Genomic DNA, 21,600 nt, shown 5'->3' with positions numbered 1-21,600 from the left:
ATAATTTTAATAAATCTGTTTACTTGTATTTTAATAGAATTAAAAAAAAGGAAAGTTTGTAAATATCACATTTAAAATTATCATATCATATCCTTATTTATCAAATTTTTTTTTCGTCATAATATTTTTTCAATATTTTAACGTCATAAAATAAACACTATTTAAATCCGTCATCACTTGGGAATATCGGTCTAGTATTGAGATTTATCAATCAATAAACCGCGTTAAATGATGGCGCGGATTGACATATCCTAACCAGGTTAAAAACTCTTTATTATATATGTAGTTAAATAAAGTAATAGCAAAAGGATTCTCATGTCTGGTTTAGTGTACCTTTGAATGGTGCGATACACAAACATCCGGCTAATCCCTAACTTTTTCAATGGATCAAAAATATCGGCTGGCTCCTTTCCTTCTTGGTACAATGCATATACTGCAATCTTATTCTCTTTAGTACCCCACACCATTTTCAAAACAAATAAATTCTCAACAAAAAACATACAATAATAGCGGAAATAATGTCCATTTTTTAATGTAGAAGCTAATGTTCAAAATTCAAATTAATTTTTTTAAATGTATGTAAACAACCAGTAACAGAATTTATCGCTAGACTAGGTAAAATAAAATATATTACTCTGGGTAATAACCTAAGCAGAAGCTCCCAATGCAGTTCCCTAGTAATAAACTAGATTTATGCTGAGCACCTCCTGCGCCATGTCCACTCAACAGTGGATCTGTAAAGGCCAATAAAGCCAAAGTTGCCTTTGGAGAAATAAAAGAAGCTTATCAAATTAAATATTACTTTATTTAAAAATCTTAAATGAATTCGTGTTCATTTTAACTTAAATTATCTTAAAGGTCAAACAGCATGAAATTTGTTTCATTTCCTTATTGTCTTATTGGTATAGGTGGGTTGTGTTGGGTTATTTAACTCGCTTCTGCTGCCTTTGCCGGTAAATGTCGTTCACCGGTGGAGCCACGCCTAGTTCGTCGTCATCGGAATCTTCACCGATCTTTCTTCGTCGTGCCTGCAAGATAATGAGGCTGTTATCATGCTGGCTCATAACACAGAATAATTGGTTATGGGTAAAAAGCTTGTGGGTTCATTTTTGTTTATTTTTTATTACATGTATATTAAACATATAAGAATGCGATACGCCAATGACTTATAGGATTATAAAGCCTGCAGGGACAAATAGTAAACAATAATTATTTAATAAAAATCTTTATCGAGAAATTTTCTTCACAGTTTTTTCTTTATTGTCGTTACATTATTTACTACTTCTGGATAGGTGATATATATACATACACCTTTAAAGCTTTAATAAACAATCACCAAGTATATCTTAGCATTTTTTTGCGGCATCAAATCTCCTTTTCACTATCACTCACAAAAGTGCTATCGAAAAAGTGCTATATTAAATCTTTTTGACGAGAATCAAAGTAAATTTTTTTTTAATATTTGTAACTTTGAAGTTGAACTTTTAGTTAATCTTAAACTGTTAAATATAACATATTTCATAAAAATTAAAAGGATTAAAATCATTTTAATTTTAAATTATTTTGAAGTGATTTTTGAAGAATTTAGTTTTTCTTTTCTTTTTACATTTCGTTTTTAATATAATTAATATTATGTTATAAATTGCGTTATCCTATTATTTATTGGTTTTATCTATATTCCCTGTCTGTGGAATTAGCCTGTAAAATAAGCCTATATAAGTGTATATCTTTCAGTATAGATTCTCTAATAAGTGTAAACAATTAGTAGCTAATCATTATTTTATTGAAATAATGAGGGAAATTTGCGTTTGCTTCCACTTACTGCCTACAGTACTTCCTTATGGCGAAATTTACTAAATGGTTAATTTATAAAACATACTTTATTGGAGACCGTGGTGATGCCTTCGTCATCAACAATCCAGTGCACGGAGCGCGCTAAGTCGAACAGTTTTGTGTCGCAGCCGTTCTCTTGTGTTGGTGCTGGTGCTGGAGGAAGAAATAAGTGTATTATTTCGGAGAATCATAAGAGTTCTAAAGCAGAATATTTTTTTAATTCAATATTTATTACTGTATTTGAATAATTACAATAATACTAGCAATTTTAAAAAAGTAACATATGCTTTTAAATTACTTTTTTATTTGATTATATGACTATTATTAAACTTATAAGGAAGACAGTTTTATGTCACCCGATTTTATGATGTCTTAAAACTTTTAAAATGAATGGAGTTGCCTCGTGATTCAGGCATACATTCCTAATGGTGGCGTCATTAGAACTAAGCAGGTGATATTTTGGAGAGATGGTTGTCATTATATTATGTATGTTTTTTTAAATGTTCCAAGGATAATTACTTTAACACTAAAGCTTTTAAATTAAATAATTCACCAGAAAAAGTCTATAGCAGTCTAACTAGGATTATGTGGAGTTAGATTTAAGCTCCTTAGAAATATTTTTATTTTTATAATTTATAACCACAAGTCGAAGGTATAATGGATATTTGTGACATTAGGAATCATGTTATTTGGTTGTATTCAGACGCTATGACATCTAAACAAATATGAACTTACTTTTGAGACACCTTTTATGTTGAACTGTTTTACTTACGTTTGTCAGGCAGCGTTATGCGGTTGAAAAGCTGCATTAGACGGTCAACGGAGACGAAGGGACCGCGGAACGATGTCGGCGGAGGCATCAACGTGCACAAATGCGCACACGCCGATGGCATCGGGAATGTTCCACCTGTGTACATACCAAACATTATTACAATAATAACAATATGACTGCACACAATACTATAATAATTATTAAACTTATTAAACAGAAACTACACTAACAAGGCAAAAATTCCCTAGTTTTTGCGAACGGAGTAGTGTCTGTGTAATTGTTATTATTTAATCTTAATACCAATGGAATATTTGTAGTTTTTTTTCGCTTATTCTTCTCAAGTATGAGAATCATCTCGTCTTATTATATTTTATTATCCTATTTTATCCTCCAATGTTAGAGTCAACTTGACGTCAATAAGAGATTTTATTTATACCATGTCGAATAAAGTATTTTCGAATTTGTGAGCACACAAGCTTTCACTTTTGTATTGTTTTCAATGAATGACATTTATTATGCAATTCTTATTTTTGGTAATTTATCATAATTCAATACCCTAATGGATTACCAAAGAATGTCAGTGATCTCATGAGTCTGTGTTTGGTTGCATTGGAGATGTTTCTGTTTTGCATTCATTAATTGAATAATTCTCAACTGACAAGAGTTAAATAAATGTAAAGACATCTAAATAACCAAGGTAAACTTATTAGAATATTTATAAAATACAAATGTTAAAGACCTGATATTGGATGTTCTCCTGGTAACGGGTTCACTTTAGGCTTGTATGGAATCATCTGGTTAGTATCGGGGCGCGCGATGTCTTTATTTGGGTCGTTATCTCTGAAACAAGAACAGGTGATAAGAATTATTGTCTCCCAGTACATTATATATATACGTAAATACAAACTCACTTTTGTCCTAATATAACAGCTGCCAGCTCGGGTGATATTCCTGCCAATGGTCCTCCCAAAGCCCATGATTTGTTTGACATTGATGCTACCTAAAATAATCATTACAATTAAATATCATCAAAATGACCATATATATTTATATATATGTATATGAAGATTGTCCTTGCAGACTTTTTACTGCCAGAAGTTACTAGCCTGTTGTAATCTCATAGAATAAATTAAATCAATTTATTCCTTATACTTGAGTGATCATATGAATAACTGCTTCATCGCCGTATGTAAATAATAAAGTACCAATAACATTTGATATTACTATAGGTATAATTTAAAATATACTACATTAAGCATAATTGTTTTAAATATATTTACTCACCTCAGTATAACCGATAGACTTCAATTCTGCGATACTGCATGGATACAGGTCGAGGAATTTGTATCTGTCTACCAGTTGTGCGGTTTCTTTGCCCTCGAATTCTTTAATCTGTGCATAAAAAAATCAAAATATTTATTATGATAATATAAAAAAACACATTGCTCTATGAAATAGAAAGTCAAAGTGGCAAGAATAATTAAATGGAGAAGACTAAAGGTAAAAGGTTCGTGTATAACTTCAGTAAAAAGAATACACATTTTCCACAAGCCATTTATGCCTTTCATTACATTTTGTATCTGCGAAAGTGAAATAATCTTTTAAAGTGTCCTATGTTATAACTAACTAAATAATGGTTACATTCTATTTTTTTATTCAAAAACACATTATTTTTAACTACTACTACTTGAATTTTTGTCATATTGTTACGGACGACTATGATGGCATCTTGAAACTTTACGTTGTCGGCTTTGTAATGCATATAGTTATACATGGACGAGTATTTAATATGGCTAACTATATCGAACCTTATCCCAAAGCATTAAGGTCGATTGTTACTTGGCTGCGTTGTTTACAATAAAAGACGTCCATCGGTATATATAAAAACTTTCAAGAAGTTTCGATGTATGACGTTTTGTGAAAGGTCAATTCATAAAATGGAATAAACTTTCTAAAACTTGATTTGTTTAATGTAAAAGCGCTGCGGAGGAGAGACATATTTAAAACGCGATATGACAAGAACATTTTGGAAGCGTTCAACCAGTGTTAAAAAAGACTTTTGTAGAAATCTATGAAAGAGAATAAACAGTTTGACCACTATCACAACGTCTTTTATTCGACAATCTATACAGTAGTTTGATGTATTATATCGATTTTTTAAGTAAAGTAGGCTGATTTTTTTATGTTAATTAGTAATTAACTGTTAATAAATAAAAATACTGTAAAAACCTTTACCAACCTTTTCAAGCACAGCCTGTCGTCTCTTCTCAACTTTAACTATACTGACTAAGTCGCCAATGTTGGATTCGAATTCCAAGAAGCGATTCCAAATGTCCACCGAGCTCTCTGGTTTCAGGCTGCCCGACGACAGAACCCGTTCAAACAGCACACGCGTGTTGTTGTCCTCTGGTTTATTGAAAAAAATTATGGTTAAACAACTTTCATTGCGGACTTTAAAAACGATTTTATCTTTTGTCTCATAAATAAATATTAAAAATATTTATTTTTTAGATAAAACAAGTAGTGGCAATGGTCACTTCAAGCCTCATCATAGCTCATAAGCCTCATCATCATCTCTCATAGGCAAGCTCTCTTAAAATTTCTCTTCGAGATCAAATCAGGAATGAGAAGATCCATACATTTACAAGTATAATATAGCCTAGTAGATTTGCAAAGTGAAGAGGCAGGGGGCAAGCCACATACAATGCAGTTCCGATAGCTGCTAGAGCCTTAAGTTATATATTTATTTATTTTCTGGAGCACGTATTACACGTACACGAAAATGTTTTAAAAAGCGTCGGTAAGTTAGTACCATGTCCAATCAGGCTTATTGACTAGCGCCATCTGTTAGGTTATTTAAGAAATATTATAAAATGCTTCTATGTATTTACCAGATATTGTTATTTCGAGATTTCTTTTGATATTTTTATATAGACGACCTTAAGAAGTGGATATTTAGGCATATTAAACTATGTACTCAAACAGATTCAAAACTGTCAAAATTAATTTCCTAGTCGCATTCTAATGGAAACAGTATATATAAGATACTTCGGGGTTATCAATTCATTTATTAATACAATATTAATTTAGAGATGAAATGATGCACTCTGTGTTTGGGACTAATCGGTGTAACATAACTCCTGAAAATGCCTCGTGGAGGGATGAAACACGAGTTGAGTGATTTAGCGGTGGTAATTCGCATTGTTTGCCGCATGCGCATTTATCAGCGGGCTGGCGGACGGTGCACTTTGTTGCACGACTACCACTACATGTGCAGAAGTGGCTAAATATTGGTCCTTTTCTTACTTAGGATGGACTTCCGCAAAATAATACCTGATTCCATTAAATATTTAGAAATGAAAAACGTAGTGTAGATCGAAAAGCGAAGCGTGAGACTTCCACTTACGTCCAAGGTAGAGAGTCAACCTTGTTAAGATCGTATGAACACACTGAATGCAAGCCGTTTGCCAATTGGTGTTATTGGAAATTTCTAAGGAGGGTCAATGTCTTATGGTTGAAATGTTGAAACAAATTATCATAAATGATGTCTCTACACATGTTTTTTTAAAGATGCTTTTATTAAGCTTTCAAGACAAGAGAAGAAACCCGAGTTATGTTAGCAATAAATAAAAATAATAACCAAAGATTTTCTATATAGCTTTAACAAATAATCAAATGATATTAATAACAATTAATAAGTGAAAACAAACCGTTCAAATGCGACAAGTAGTCTATGTAGCAGAGTACATATTCAGGAATGTGCGAGAACTTTTTCAGGCCGAGCTCGAAAATTCGGAACGCGATGTTCTTGTCTTTGGAGCAGTAGTACTCCATGAGTGCGGCGGCCACAAAAACGTGATACCGGGACCTACAAAAAACATAAGTTAAATAGTTTTATTATTACCTAAGTTTCGGAAACCTCCAAGCACAGATACAGATACAAAGTCTTCTATAGTTTGATAATTTTATTATTTTAATATTGTATTAAGTTTAATAGTATAATGCAGAAATCGGCTACGTTTTTAATATAAAAAGTGAAATGCTAAATTAAAAATTCATGGCGGGCGCCAACTAACAAATATGTAAAGATAATGTCCATATTTATACATGTTCATTTATTAATTTTATAATTTATAAACTTAATTACAGAACAAGGTTATTATTAATCTTAAATAAATACAGAAGAATGTTTGTAAGTATACTAAAGATGATGGCAAGTGCAATGACATATTTTGAATTTCTTGTTTAAATAGACAATAGTTTAAGGGTGTACTAAAATTTATTGCAGGGCGCGGTGGCGCCCGCGTTGCCGACCTCTGGTATAATATACTTAACATTATCAACAGTTTAATTATGATATTTTACTGTATCTTAAGAATCAAAATACAATATTTTGCATGCTTTAAGAATAAGATGTAGACACTAAAGAAATATTTATTTCAATCCTTTGCTTCTGTTTAGGCAATTTAAATAGCCGGTCATGGTGTATAATCAATTTCGTGTAACATATGTATACTATTAGTTTAAAAACTGCTCATGTCCTTTGTTAACACATTTCATTTCTTTGTTATTAAGTCATGTGTATTAAAAAGTATAAAATTTTAGTGTTCATTAATTTATTTTCTTTTACCGTTCCATATAAGAAAATCAATTTGAAAGTAACCAACTTGAGGCATTTCGAACGCAACAGCCAAACTGTAAATATACGAACCTCGGATCCTCTCTTGCTCGTTTGAACACCGTCCTGGCAGTCTTAATACCCTCTGCTCGGCGAGCGAATTTCATATATTGAACGTATGCTAGCGTAGGATCGATGTCCTCCATGTCTAAATAGCGAGTGTACACTTGATGCACCTGTAATAGAAGGTAAATAAATAATAATTCGAGGGGTTGGCACGTGACTTCTGGGTGTTGCTAAGCGCGTGACAATATTCTGGTAGTAAGCTAACAAAGCTAAATATAGTTTTATAAGCTCTGGCAAGGAACGACTGCTGGCACCCAGCTTAAGGGAGAGAAAATAAATAACACCCACGCGCCAGTAAGTACCGGCAAAGTAATGTAAAAATTAAATAAATAAGAAAAATAGTATCATTAAAAAATGTAATAAATAGGCATCTAATATAAATGTAAAAATTGTTATAATAAGTAATAATATAAATTATAAGATTAATAAGTAGATTAAAAATGTTTATTAATAAAAAAGACTGCCATTAGGCTGTAGAGGTTCAGATAGCGACATAATAAAAAAAAACGCCGCGGCTAGTGGTTAGGTCCACTTATCTTGATGCGCTTGTAATGATTGATGTCTTTCTCAAATTTTGAATTAATTTGATTTATTTTTCGCCCAGGTACACTTACGTGTTAACAACTTCAACAGCCTCACCGATTAAGTGACGAAGACAGGCCTGCGTTCCTCAAAGGTTGCAGAGCGATAATTGAGTTCACGATAAAAAGGAATAAAGGTGAGAATAGTAATAAACACCATTATACCTAATGTTAAAAGCACAGATAGTAAAATGGAAGTAACAGAATTAGAATTATGATTATTTTTAATACAATGTCCCATTTTAACAATAGGTATAGTAGTAGTGTTTATCACGTAGAGTTGTAATTTTTCTACTACAACTAATTAACTACACTAATTAAATACGTAAACATAATGTGAACATATTTTTTATTTTATTTGACCCCAACCTAAAGCCTCCACTTATAGAAAAATTGGTGTATTTTACACAAAGGGTAAAGATAATTATCAAAAGAAAATGATACTTGTTTTATCAGCTCCTAATAGATACCGGACTGTTTGAATTTCGTGCGACAGAGAAACGTTATACGAAGCAGAAATTAGCCGTTTGTCTCTTTCCAAAAGTCGATATGCAATGTTTATCACCGGATACTGAACAACCTTTTGTCATCTAGTATACAAATTTTCAATGCTGCCGGAGCGCTAAAAATCAATTGGTTTTTCTGTAAAATATGTTGACAAAAACGACGTTACTTTTGGGTCCCATTAATATAAAGAATATTATATATGATAAATAATATGGTAATGCCCTGTCCCATATATATGGGAAAGCGAGAAAAAACAACTTCAAGAATCGAGCCTATGACTGGGGTTGACACTGTAAGGACGATAGAGATTTTGTTTTATCCATGTTCATTTGAAGGCTCTTAAAACGTAGATGTATAATAACGATAGATACCTTATTGTAATGTAGTCGACTCTCTTCGTAGTCGGCGTGCGCGAAGTGCAGCAGCGTGGACTGCTTGAGCGGGCCGCTGGTGGCGCGTTCGTACACGGCCGCCGCCTCGTCAGAGAACAGGCGCGCCGCGTTCGAATCCTACCAAAGAATATTATTTTACAAAATCATTATTTACCCCATATTGGCATTTACAATCTCACATCTAATCGGCAGCGTTCATTAGCCTTGACTCTTATCATAGTAAATAAACTAAGAGTGTTTTCACAGAAGGCTTGGAATAAATTGTTATTTCTTCGATCGAATACACCATGGTTGCACAGACTTATTAAGACTAGGGACCACTCGGGCAAATCATGAACTGATGGCAGGCCGGCCGCCAGAAGTATAGGTAATTAAAGACAGTAAAGAATTGATAATAATTAGAATTCAATATTTTTCGAATGTACGAGAGTATTATTTTTGCTGTCGGCGGGTCACCAGTATTCGTCCGGCAGACCGCATGCGGCCCGCGGTCTATGCATCCATGGAATAGACGAACGCCCCAAGATTTTACTACTCCTAGGAACTCAAAAAATCTTGGTTTTTTTGGTAAAAAAAAGTTTTGGACCTTGAGTAGTTTACATTACTAGCATTTACATTCTCTAATAACAACATTTAATTATATTAATTAAAACATTTAATTATATTTTTTAAATATACTAATAATAACATTTACATTCTCTAATAACAACATTTAATTATATTAATTAAAACATTTAATTATATTTTTTAAATATACTAATAATAACATTTACATTCTCTAATTTGAAGTACCAGGCCAGTAATAAGCCATTAAGGCCTATATATTACAGTAAATAAACTAGAGAGCTTCATTGGGAATCTTGGAAAGGACTGTTACTTCAACTATGTTATCGGATTGGGAGGTTGCATAGTATTTTGATCGATTGAGTCATAATTTTTAGAATTTCGATTTGTTGGTATTATCCAATTAAGAACACTGTGTAATTTTGTACATCTTTTATTATATTATTATTGTTTAATAACACATTCCATGCCATGTAGGGCGTATACAACCCCCGCCGCACTTTCCGTTCGGGCCATTTGCAGGTTCAATTGAAAAAAAAAATGATTCTTAGATAATGAATTGTAGCGTCGAATATAGATAATTTCACATTACGTATGTACGTACGTAATGCATATTAAAGTTCATAACTTTTTTCCGTTAATTATAGCTTTGCAGTATTAAAAGAGTGTAAATCATACGTTTTAAACAACTTTTTTATCTTTTAAAGTGTGGGTCGTATACGTCCCACGCGGCTTGAATGGAAAATTTCCAAAACTGTCGTGGCACAGAACGTGTTAACCCGAGTAGCTGTAGGTGGAAAGACCATATCGGCGTAGTTAAACTGTGGGCAAAAATACATCGCCATTCCTCATAAAAGATTCAGGACATCGCGACAAAACCAAAATATATTCAGGTCAAAAATCCGCAGAAAGTTGTGTGACATCCATCGAAAAATTAAACTGCGTTCTAGTTCAGCGTAAGCGATTTTAATCTGTTCCTTCGCTGCGAGATTCTTGCGTTATCGGCTAACATTAAATGGAACGAATAGCACAATTAAAAATATTTCTTCAAGTCATAAATTAATTTATCTACGACACTAATCAATTGTTGCGATGTTATAAGCTACGTCTTATATCAGTTTGTGCAGTGCCATCTAGTGCACGTTTTAAAAAATACGCCATCTAAATTTTCTCTGTGTTCATGTAATTCTTTATTTCATATTATGTTGATCCAGTTTCACTATAGTGGAATATATAGTATACTAAATTTAAAAACCTGAGATCATTCTTGACAACCAACGATAATAATATCATGTGTAAGATAATAGGTTTTTTTATTTATTCTTTGAGCAACTTGTTTGTACTATTTTCTAATTTGTACTATAAATTGCGGTATTTGAAAGTGTCATATATATGATAATCGTTCGTTAACCGACGCATTCTTTGTACGTATGAAGACAGATAGAGCAAATGACATAATATTTATGCATTTTGCTAGTTAAAACTTTCTAGAAATATTCATTTATATCTCTAAAGATAATATACTGAAGGTGGAAATAAACATAGGTTATGTTACCCCTTTTTCTTGCAGCAACTTGGAGGAGTGGTCAAGGAACTGCGCGGCCTGGTGCCAGACGTCTGGGTGGTGTGCCAGGCAGAGCAGACACTGCTCGATAGCGAACATAACGCGTCGCGCCACTAGCGCCGTGTCCTCTGACCGCAACGGATTACTTCTCTCCCATGTTATATACTTCTTCCACAGCTCCACCTGTGGTTTTAAATTAACAATTATAATACTTATATGCGTTCAGACTAAAAAACATGTAAGTCTCAAGGTATACGAAAACGATATACTCTTTATATAGATTCATAATAAATTAGAATTTAATTTTGGCGTCATCTGAGTGCAGGAAGGCCAAAACATTGTTATTATTCATTCATCATCATCATTTCAGCCAAAGAATTCATTGCTGCATATAGGCCCCCCATTTCCAATACATCTGCTTAGAAAGGCCTTTATGACGGCTTGTGAGTGGACGTTCAACGCTGTATTTGCCAGTCTGTGGTCTCCATTATGGAACCTTAAACCCTCATCAGCAATCAATTCTGCTTAGCAAACTTGCCAATCCGCTGGATTCAGGTCTAGTGCTAAAGCGAAGATCACAGACTGCCAAGCACAAGGTAAACAGATTGTTAAGATCGCCGGAAGCAGTCCGCTTTCAACTGGATTCTATTGGAAATCAAGAAGCCTGTGTCAATGGAAGTCCTACGGCTGAAACGCTTATGAAAAATAGTGTCAAATAACAATATCTTCAGTAATTTTTCTATGGCAAATGTGCTAAATTGAATACCACTTGCCTGTTTCATCTCCTCTCTATCGACGGTTGGCGGCGTGGCCGGCATGTTACGGTTGAGGCCGCGGGTGACCGTCTCCAATTCCTTTGCCACGCGGCGTGCGTTCATGTATTCCCGGGACCTCTCCATCGCCATTCGTTCCGCTAAAGAACAATTAAGTGTGTTTTATTTCTTCAGAGACAATAATTTATTATTTATATTATAACACGTACGAGTAGATCATGGCTTTACCCTCTATATATCGAGATGCATTATAAAGGAGCAGTAGTATTTTGGTAAGAGATCCGGGAACTCTATGTTAAACATATATTGTACGTATTACCGATTATGTAATATATATTTAGAAAAAATGTATGTAATAATATAAATAGTAATATAATAAAGCGAAAAGAAAATATACATCTCTACTTGTGATTTTTATTGGTTTAATAATATTTTTGTACACGCCACATTTTTGTACATTTAAATTTTTTCAAAACAAAACAAAAAGTACCATGGGTGGTCTTATCACAAAAGGCAATCTTACAGATAACCATAATATGAAAAAGGTAGAATTATAAATAATGGGTAGTCAATGTTATACTGTAATGTACTAAACGATGGTAAGTAGTGAATCTTTACCAGCTTTTTGAAAACTGGCAGAGATTTTCCTAAAGAATCAAAAAAATAATATACAGGTAATAAAATAATACCACAATAAATTCTCTTTTTTATTAAATATATTATCTATTGTTCTGTGACTTTAATCGGACAGGATTCTTCAAGTTATTAATAATGCAGTCACCACGTTTACATTATTGCAAAAGAAAAAAAATATTTAAGGCGCCATCTTGTCATCATCGTCGGCTTTTAAGCCTATAGACGCCAACAAGAACCTGCGACCTACGATCGCAGGTCTGTCCTCTACCACTGGGCTACTACTGCCCAGAAGCCATCTGTGAATCATCTGTTTGCTTTATTTTAAGTTTCGGTTATCATAGTTAACTTTATACAACAAATAAATAATATCAAAATGTCATTATAAGCAATTACCTATGATTGTATTGATCCCTTGTTCAAATGCAATGTAGTCCTTCCACAATGTTTCTATTCCTATAATAGGAGTGATTACTGCTCTTTGGTATACCTGTGAAATAATTAATTATGAAAAACACAACAGATATATAAAATTCTATTCTAACTTTATTGATAATCTACTTAAAGCTAATGTTGTTATCTGTATTATTATGTAATAACTCTAAATAATAAAATGTTAAATGAACAAATGATTAAAGCGCGTTTTATTTGTCATCTTTAAGTTAAGAAAATAATAAAAAGAATTAATCAAAAACTTAACACACACGCAACTTACTCCGGTCACATTTTTTATAAAAAAAATAAATTATAAAATACCCTATCCTCTTTTCCAATTTTGTTGTCAACTGTCGTAATTTAAGCTATACAAATAAATACAATTTGAGTTTCTGCTTTTTACTACCTGCATATTAATTACATATAACATCATACAAAAATAACATTTAAAATTTTTGTCCGTCTGTTTATTCCGGCTAATCTCTGAAATGGCTAGACCGATTTTGATGACAAATAATATCAGGCAGCTAATGTAATATAGAGTAATTTCAGCTACTTTTATTTTAGAAAAATTCTTAAACGAAAATCTTTTTTTGATAAATTTCACGCAAACGCAGTCGCGGTCAGCTAATTAATAAGTGTATTCCGTCAATTGTCATCATCATTATAGCCGTAGGTAGCCCACTGCTGAACTTAGGCCTTCCTTCCTTCATAGACATGGTTGTAAATGTATGGACATTTACAACCTTGTAAGCGCCCTGCTTCCAGCTTTTTCCGACGGTCTTATCAAGGTCATCCCTTTATCCCCCACTATACGGCTTGTTCACTGCTACTTCATCTTACCAATCCGCATGGTTTTTCGGTTATTTTTTTTCGACTACGTAGCCGGAGTCTGATAAGGCCTCGTAGATAAATGACGAGCATTGCTTACTCTATGGCTTAATATATTATTTAATGTTGATATTCTGTTATTTATTTATGTGTAAATTGTGGTGAAGTACCTAAGAATAAATAAATATCTCGTTTGTTGGATCTGAGATATCACCTCTGGGTAAATGATCGCATCCTAGGTATATTATCACCTGGTTTTCGAATGTTTGTTATTGTGTATGAAGCTTCCACAAAACTTAATAAGTCAATCAAGTGTTCAATTGCCGGGTTCGAACCCACGACCTATAACCAAAGAGTTTAAACCAGTGTTCACAATTACCTTTCTCACAGCAGAAATTTTCTGATTCTCCGCATAAGAGCCCACAGCGTCCACCGCCTTCAAGAATGTCACGTAGTCGTTCCATATCGGATAAGCGTGGATGTCAAGTCCTATTTTATCCAAAGCAAAGTCATACGCCTGTGCCATTTTCTCTCTAAAATAAAATATAAATTACAGGCACAATTATTATTTGAGCCACAGTAGTAAAATGACAACTTGATTTTAAAAAAATCGCGAATATGACGCAAACATAAAATGTATCACCCAAAATTTTTCCTAAAATATTAAAAATAAAATAACCGTATGAGACAAAAAGCAAATAATTCAATCAAAACAGTAATCTTTATAATTGATTTAGAATTGACTGATTTAATACCAGAAAGTGCACAACTAGTCCCATTAGTAATAAGTTAGGTAAGAATCTGTTTCCAGATGTGTTAGGATGTGGTGGAAAAATGTCAGACTATGTCAAGGAAAAAACTAATTCATGATCATAAAATATTTGGTTTTGTTTCGTTAGCTAAAAAGAAAAATCTCTCGTGAGCCAGCTGACTGTTATACCAAAAGTGCTTTAAAGAATATTAATAATTTTTTTTTGAGAAATGAGATTCTTACTAAATGTTACGACATGGTTACAGCAAATTTCCTTTCATGCGTTTCTTAAGGAGCATATTTCTTTTCTATAACTTGTTATTTGTACAATCAATTTTTTTTAATGATTACTTAAAACAACTTATTAAAAAAGAATTATAGATGTACCGAAACTACTGTACCACGCTTTAGAAAAACGAGAGTAACGTTGAGGCAGGGGCCGAGGAAAAAAGACATGGGCGTGGCCAATACTGCCCCCAAACTCGCCGTGCGCATGGTTACTTAGGATTGATACAACGGTTGCGATTTCACCATAACAGATGAGCCAACTAATTAGATCATAATAAATAAGAGAATTTTTCGTCCTTTCTGAAGGGCTTACTTGTTCTGGTCAATGCGAACGCATCTTTCTAATTTGATAGATCAAGTGGCGTAGCTATTTTTTAGCTGAGTATTTTTTCACTCGTATAGAATTTACAGGCTTTAGGCCCAACGGTGATTGAGTTTAATGAGGGTATATTTATTTATTTAATATCATGATATGTATAAAAATATCATTACAAATCTATTTACATTGTCATTACTTAGTTGTCGACTTTTTCATCATCAAATTACATTACTGTTTATCTTCACGCTAGGCTCGCAGGTTTTTATTACAGAGGTCAGAAGGTAACAAATATAAAAAAAATGTAATACGAATGATATACGTACTTATATGTAGGCAGCATGCATTTGGTTTCTTTGACGTAGTTGAGGTATAGGCGCCATAGTTCTATGTTAAGGATCTTCATTAAGCAGCGCTGGAACAGCTAAACATCCATGCAAATTAAGAGACAGTTGAGTAAATAGGCAGTTATTCGGCTCAAGGTATAAAAGATACTCATTAAAATAATAAAAAAAAGATTAATGTAACATTTCTTCCAGAACTATATTGAGATTGAAGTTAGGCGTTGCAATATTTTATTTCTTCATTTAACTTGGCGTATAGGATCCCGGATGCACTAATTGAAAACATAAGTTTATATGCTATTCTGCTGTTTATATATATGCTATTCGTTATTAGCATAAGCTGTTTACATACATTCGATTCATGAATCTCGATCTTTTGGTGTTTGAGGTATTTTATATTTCGACTAAAATTTATGTAATTAGGTATGTACATTACAGACACTAGAATTTAATTAAAAAGGTCAAATAATTTTTATTTTTCGTGTATTTCACTCTTCACGCAAAGATTTCTATTATACGAGTTATCAATATTTATTGACAGAACGCAACAAAAATAACTCCCTTAGTTTATTATGAAACTTTTAGTTTAGATCTATTTTAGTAAATACGTTTATCAATAGAGAAAATGAGTGCAACATAAAAGTAGACGCTCTTCAAGTATAACATATATATTTGAATAAAAAAAAATCTGTCACATATTTTGAACAAATTTGCAAAAACTAGACTGAAAATAGACAAAATATACATACTAAAACAACATGTTGCATAAGCTTAAAAGCCCATAAAGTCGCTTGTTTATTTACTGTCATTTACTATGTTGTATTTTAGCGATTTTTCAATTAATAAATAAAAAACCCTGATTTTTTAACGTGCAGGTTGATATCTATAAAAAAGTTCAAATCTATAAAAATTTTAACCACATCCGTACTGACATTTTAAATATTATCTATCATAACTTTTGGTAACTTATGTATGTATGGATTACATACAACATAGTTGGTTACATATTTTGGTACTCCATGACATTTAAATCAATGAAGCATATGAACTGTACAGGAAAATATATAGTAATAAATAATATATATCTACATATATACATATACATAAAGAAAACTTTATATCCTTATTGGTCCGATGCATTATTTTTTTTAACTTTCTGTAAAAAAAATGCCGCATTTACGAAGACTTATTAAATGTTATTATTGCCAGTGGTTAACAGTAAATGTAATTACTTACATATTTTTCTACATGTATTTTTCGGAGCATTTATACTTCGAAATTTTTTTGTTAATTTTATTAAATGTAATCACGACACCTTCTCTTTTAAATCTATACAAAGACACGTTCAATTAATAAACAAATATTCATCACAAGTATAAAAACTATATATTTACATGATTGATTATGAAAAATTGAAATACCTGTAGCCACAATAATTGGTATGATGATATTAATGTTTTGATGAATAAATCTACAAAGTAAAAATTAATATCTACATAGAATTTCAACACAAATTTATTCATGCATTTAAAAAAAGGTTAGGTTGAGATGGAAATGGTGGAAAGGGGGGATCTGGTCGGTAAATGTGAACACCAATACATAGCAAGGTGGTCTGCTTGAACCTGCTAGGCGGGTTGCCAGCCTCGCTTTATTTTAACGAATTGGGAGGCCCCCTATCTATTGGGTAGTAACGACGAACACTTCAATATTCATACAAGGACAATCATACTAAGCAATATTATCTACAAAAATGCCATCCTCCTCAGGTGCATTTTGTTTATATTGCAAACATACATTTACTTTCATCAGTAAAGTTTCATGATGAATGTGGATAAAGCGTAAAGGCATATGAAAAATATAAGGATATATGTCAGTGTGACTTAGTAATTATATGTTATAGGTACATATATTTATAAATTATTTTTTGATAATATTTAATAAAACCATATAATTTTTAAGACAGTGTGAATAGAATCAAACAGAATAGTTTTATTTTTTAAAAATAACAAATTACCAAAGTATGAAGTATATAATACGCCATGGACTAAATCACATGCGCAAGACATTAATATGTACAAGTCATTTTATTCTGAAAATATTAAAATGTGAAACTGAAGTCTGAATATTTTCCGCATTCATTAATATAAGATTGAATATACATGCATATTAAAGTTGAAACATTGCCATGGAAAGGCACTATAGAATAGTATTTTGCAAATGTATGATCAAGATGTAAAACTATATGTGCTTGTGTGCAGATTGGGATTCAAAAATAGTTTCCTTTATTGATTTATCTTTCCAGTAATTTTAATAAATGTTACCTGCATAATTTATTAACCATAAGATATTTTTTATCATAGGCATGCAAATATTCTTTAATGATAATTATTTTACATGGCATCCCTGCAAACATACAAAGTTCATACAAATCAGTAGCAATCATATATACATAGGTATAACAGCTATTTGATCCAAGGTATAAACTGCACTCTGATTTCAAAATGATTGTGGAAGGAAGGTATAATCGAGGAATACATTATACTACTATAGTAAATTATGTATGAATTTATTACTAAAAACTAAAAGGGAAATTACATCTCAAAAGTGACCTTCTATGGCTTTTATCACTTTGTTTAAAAAATAAAACAAAATTTTATTAAAGAATTAAATAAATAAATTAAACAATAATTTTTAATATTTGTTGTACACTGAGTTTACCATAGAATATCACCTCCAAGATGTCTGAACACAGACACCCTATCCGAAAAAAAAGATAGCAATTTTATAATCTGGTTTCTTTATTTGTACTTAACACTATTAGATTACATAGTTCCTTGTCAGAGACTTTTACTTAGAAGAGTCAGTCATTTTTTCAATCTTTATTAGTCACTAATATCACAGATAACCAAAGTTTTTTTTAGCCAACTTACACTGAGTCCATACTAACCTTTTCAACTTTTTCAAAATTTCTCGCCTTCATCTGAAAATTTAAAATTAGAAAAGATTAACATACTCCAACTGTTATTTTGTATAAATATTTACTTATGGATCATAAGATTCTAAACCTATTGGATGATTTAAAAGTAAATATATATATAAATAATGGAACGGTTATTTGCCTATAGGATTTTTTTCCTTGATTATTGTAATAATTTAGGCATCTTCTTAAATAATAAATATAGTTGATAATCTATCTATTAGAGATAGATAAACTAAGGAACTATTTCATAAATCCCTACATGTGCACTAATAAATGTTATTTGTTGTCTCCATTAATAAAGCACTTTAAAACTATCTATTGAGAAATAATCTTTGTGGTAAAAAAATGACACTGGAATACTATAATTCTGGAAGTTCTTAAAATAATTTATTTTGTAATATGCCCACTGTATCCGGTGGTAGAGATCCTAACTAGTCATGGTCTTCTTAACAAAAATCTGTTTATTTTTGGTGTTACCAACAGTCTTCCATGCTGGGCATGTCTGGAAGAGGAGGTGACTGCTGCTCTGGTTATTATTCTAGTCAACGGGAATAAGTATCTTATAGGGCCACCAGATTCAACAAGGCAAGACAAGTATTAAACCACTAAGCTAACCTAACGCCTAAATGCGGTGTAAACAAATGATTTTTTCAAATAGCAGTTCAAAACCACCTGTAAGTATTAAATCCATCCAAGAATGATGAACATACATTTACATTAATAATTGAATTCTATTCAGTACTGTAGCCATAGTGGCCAGTAATATAGCACATTCTCAAGTAAACACTATAAATTATTAAAATTAATTGGACATTTTCAAAATAAAACCTGTCTAAAAAACTATGTTTTTCAAGTTCAATGACAGGTGAATAAGTGTTTCAATACATAATTTCTGGCAGTAAATGACTTATGGGTCTAGCACATATATGTGTTATATACACATTTTAGAACCATATTTCCATAATAAAATGATGAAATTTGATTACTTAAAGAGGGTAGATTTTAATCTTTGTTGATTACACAACAAATATTTATTCATAGTATTCAATCACAATAGATTAAATATTCATACAAACTCAACGGTTTACAATAATTTCAATAATTTGTAGACAGGATCATACATGGCTGCCAAGCCAGTCACGACCAAAAACATCACAGACCACATGATTATTGAACAAACTATAAATGAGTGTGAGGTAGTATCAACAAGTGCAGAATGAGATATTGAACTTTTCAGTTTACATTTCTGACATTACACAAACTATCTTGTGGTAAATCGTTTATAAATTCCTAATTATTTAGTAAGATTATGAGATTTCTATTAGACATATTCTATTCTTTTTTAAAAAAAGTACAAACATGGTATAGTAAAGCCACTTCCAACAAGTGAAATATGGCAATGTAGGGTAGTAGTATGAATTAAATTGTAAAGGAATTTGAAACTTTGAATATTTAAAACATCATGATAATCGGAATCTTAAGAAAACATTCTAACCTCTTGTTCAATATAGATTTTCCAATACCGTCCAGTTGTCGGAAATGCTGTTATTAGCTTCTCATACATAGTTCGTACATCATTAATAGACCTCGTCTGAGCTTCTCTAATAAGTAAAGACCAGGAATCCACATCGTAGATATTGGCTTCAACCGCTTTTTGAGCTCGAGTCAACCGTTCATTGCCCCAATCCTTAAAACATTAAATAATTATTAGAAAAAATATACTATGCATTTAAATTGTATTACTGATACTTACGATTTCAGCGTTTTCATCTGCGACTATAGTGTTCATTTCGATTGAACCTAATACCTGACACGGTGTAAAATTTAATTAATCATAAAAAGTTATATAAAATAATAAAACAAACGACACATTGAAATAAAAATTCACCAAATTTTCAGTGTATTCTTATTGCTTTAATTTAATTACATTAGTAAAACAACCAACGCTAGCAAATTAAAATGAAAACTATTAAACAAAAAACAACCTCATTGCACTACGTTAAAGACAACAAGAGTCATAGGGACGTTCTGATTAATAGTACCGATTCAGTTCTATTTCGAAGTATTATTTAATAAAAATCAATTACATAATTTCATAAATTACAAGAAAGTAATATTTCGTAGTGTTAATTTAAAAGACTAAAAACACTCTGAATAATGATAATGTAGTATATAATCATTGTCCGTCTGTATACACTACACTGACGAATAATGATTATATCATGACACCGTAACAACTGTGATTGTTATGTAGTTAAAAATTAATTGGTAATAAATAATACTAAAAAATACTCCACGTTTTATTTAAATAATTTTTTGAATAATCTTAAAACCTCATAATGTTTAATTTATAAGACTTATTCTTTATTAAATATTATTTGTAAATAGGCCTATATAAAAGCACCAACTTTAGTAAATAATTGTTTCACAGAATTTTTTTATATTATTCAAACTACCAAAAAAGTACTTTTACACAAAATTAACTATTGTTCACAGATTTTTATTATTTCAATCTGTCATTCGTGTTTACCATAGAGGATAATATATACTGGTAGTGTTTACCTGATCTGAACTCACCGAAATCAAAATGTTATTTTATTCATTCTTTAAGTCTTTAATTGGTAAAGATGTTGTAGTTGAATTAAAAAATCATTTGAGTATTTGTGGAACGCTACATTCCGTTGATCAGTATTTGAATATTAAGTTATCAGACATCAGCGTTATAGATCCAGATAAATACCCTCACATGTTATCAGTGAAAAATTGTTTTATTCGTGGTTCTGTCGTTCGCTACGTTCAGTTACCGGCAGACGAAGTCGATACACAACTACTTCAGGATGCAGCTAGAAAAGAAGCTACAGTATCTACCAGATAATTGCTGCATCATAACCTATTAAGTGTATCAAAAGTTGGACTAACAGTTGTGTGTATAACTTTAAGAACATAATATAAATTTATAAGATGTAATTAAGTTTTTTTTTATTATCTGACCGTTAAATCCCCCAGTTTCTCCTTTATTAACATATATTTACACAGTTACTACATATGTCTTTTGTTGACTAGCTTTTGTTAAGAAATCATGATCAAAATCTTGGGATTTGTTAAACTTGAGACAGATTATAAGTTATCTTAATTTTCTATAACAAAGAATTAGGTTGGATCAATGGACATATATTCACACCAGAAAAAATGAAAATGCAGAGCTCAGTAGTTTGCTATTTTGTATTGACAAATTATTAATTAAAACATTGTTTGACACATTACATTATTTTAATTCTGTTTTTTTAAGACT

General features: G+C 31.6%; 2 protein-coding genes across 3 annotated transcripts; one reads left to right on the top strand and one right to left on the bottom strand.

The window, feature by feature from the left end:
* Positions 1-796: 796 nt before the first annotated feature.
* On the bottom strand, positions 797-20,333 carry su(f) (cleavage stimulation factor subunit su(f)). 2 transcript variants are annotated; one of them, XM_068765688.1, is made up of 19 exons: positions 20,197-20,333; positions 20,062-20,115; positions 19,804-19,995; positions 18,276-18,308; positions 15,311-15,408; positions 14,009-14,162; positions 12,760-12,853; positions 11,731-11,870; positions 10,949-11,140; positions 8,809-8,946; positions 7,317-7,459; positions 6,316-6,473; positions 4,845-5,011; positions 3,890-3,997; positions 3,517-3,605; positions 3,345-3,445; positions 2,606-2,740; positions 1,880-1,986; positions 797-1,028 (listed from the first exon to the last, which is right to left on the bottom strand). In XM_068765688.1, exons 2-19 carry the CDS (start codon positions 20,095-20,097, stop codon positions 924-926), a joined length of 2,190 nt encoding a protein of 729 aa, XP_068621789.1. In that variant the 5' UTR covers positions 20,098-20,115; positions 20,197-20,333; the 3' UTR covers positions 797-923. The 2 variants fall into 2 exon arrangements, with proteins under 2 accessions (XP_068621789.1, XP_068621788.1); XM_068765687.1 differs by having other exon boundaries at positions 20,062-20,333.
* Positions 20,334-20,848: 515 nt separating this feature from the next.
* On the top strand, positions 20,849-21,289 carry LOC137922896 (U6 snRNA-associated Sm-like protein LSm2). The gene has a single exon (XM_068766004.1). It carries the CDS (start codon positions 20,896-20,898, stop codon positions 21,181-21,183), a length of 288 nt encoding a protein of 95 aa, XP_068622105.1. The 5' UTR covers positions 20,849-20,895; the 3' UTR covers positions 21,184-21,289.
* Positions 21,290-21,600: the final 311 nt, after the last annotated feature.

Source organism: Battus philenor, unplaced genomic scaffold (genome assembly GCF_028537555.1).
Source record: "Battus philenor isolate CCGP_79_NKW_IND1 unplaced genomic scaffold, ilBatPhil1.0.hap1 SCAF_20, whole genome shotgun sequence".
Taxonomy (NCBI): domain Eukaryota; kingdom Metazoa; phylum Arthropoda; class Insecta; order Lepidoptera; family Papilionidae; genus Battus; species Battus philenor.
The sequence above is the reverse complement of the archived record's forward strand: the minus strand, read 5'-3'. Positions and strand labels throughout refer to the sequence as shown.

Bases quoted from the DNA above. Each gene is read 5' to 3' on its own strand.
- LOC137922896 (XM_068766004.1), top strand. From the start codon at position 20,896: ATGTTATTTTATTCATTCTTTAAGTCTTTAATTGGTAAAGATGTTGTA.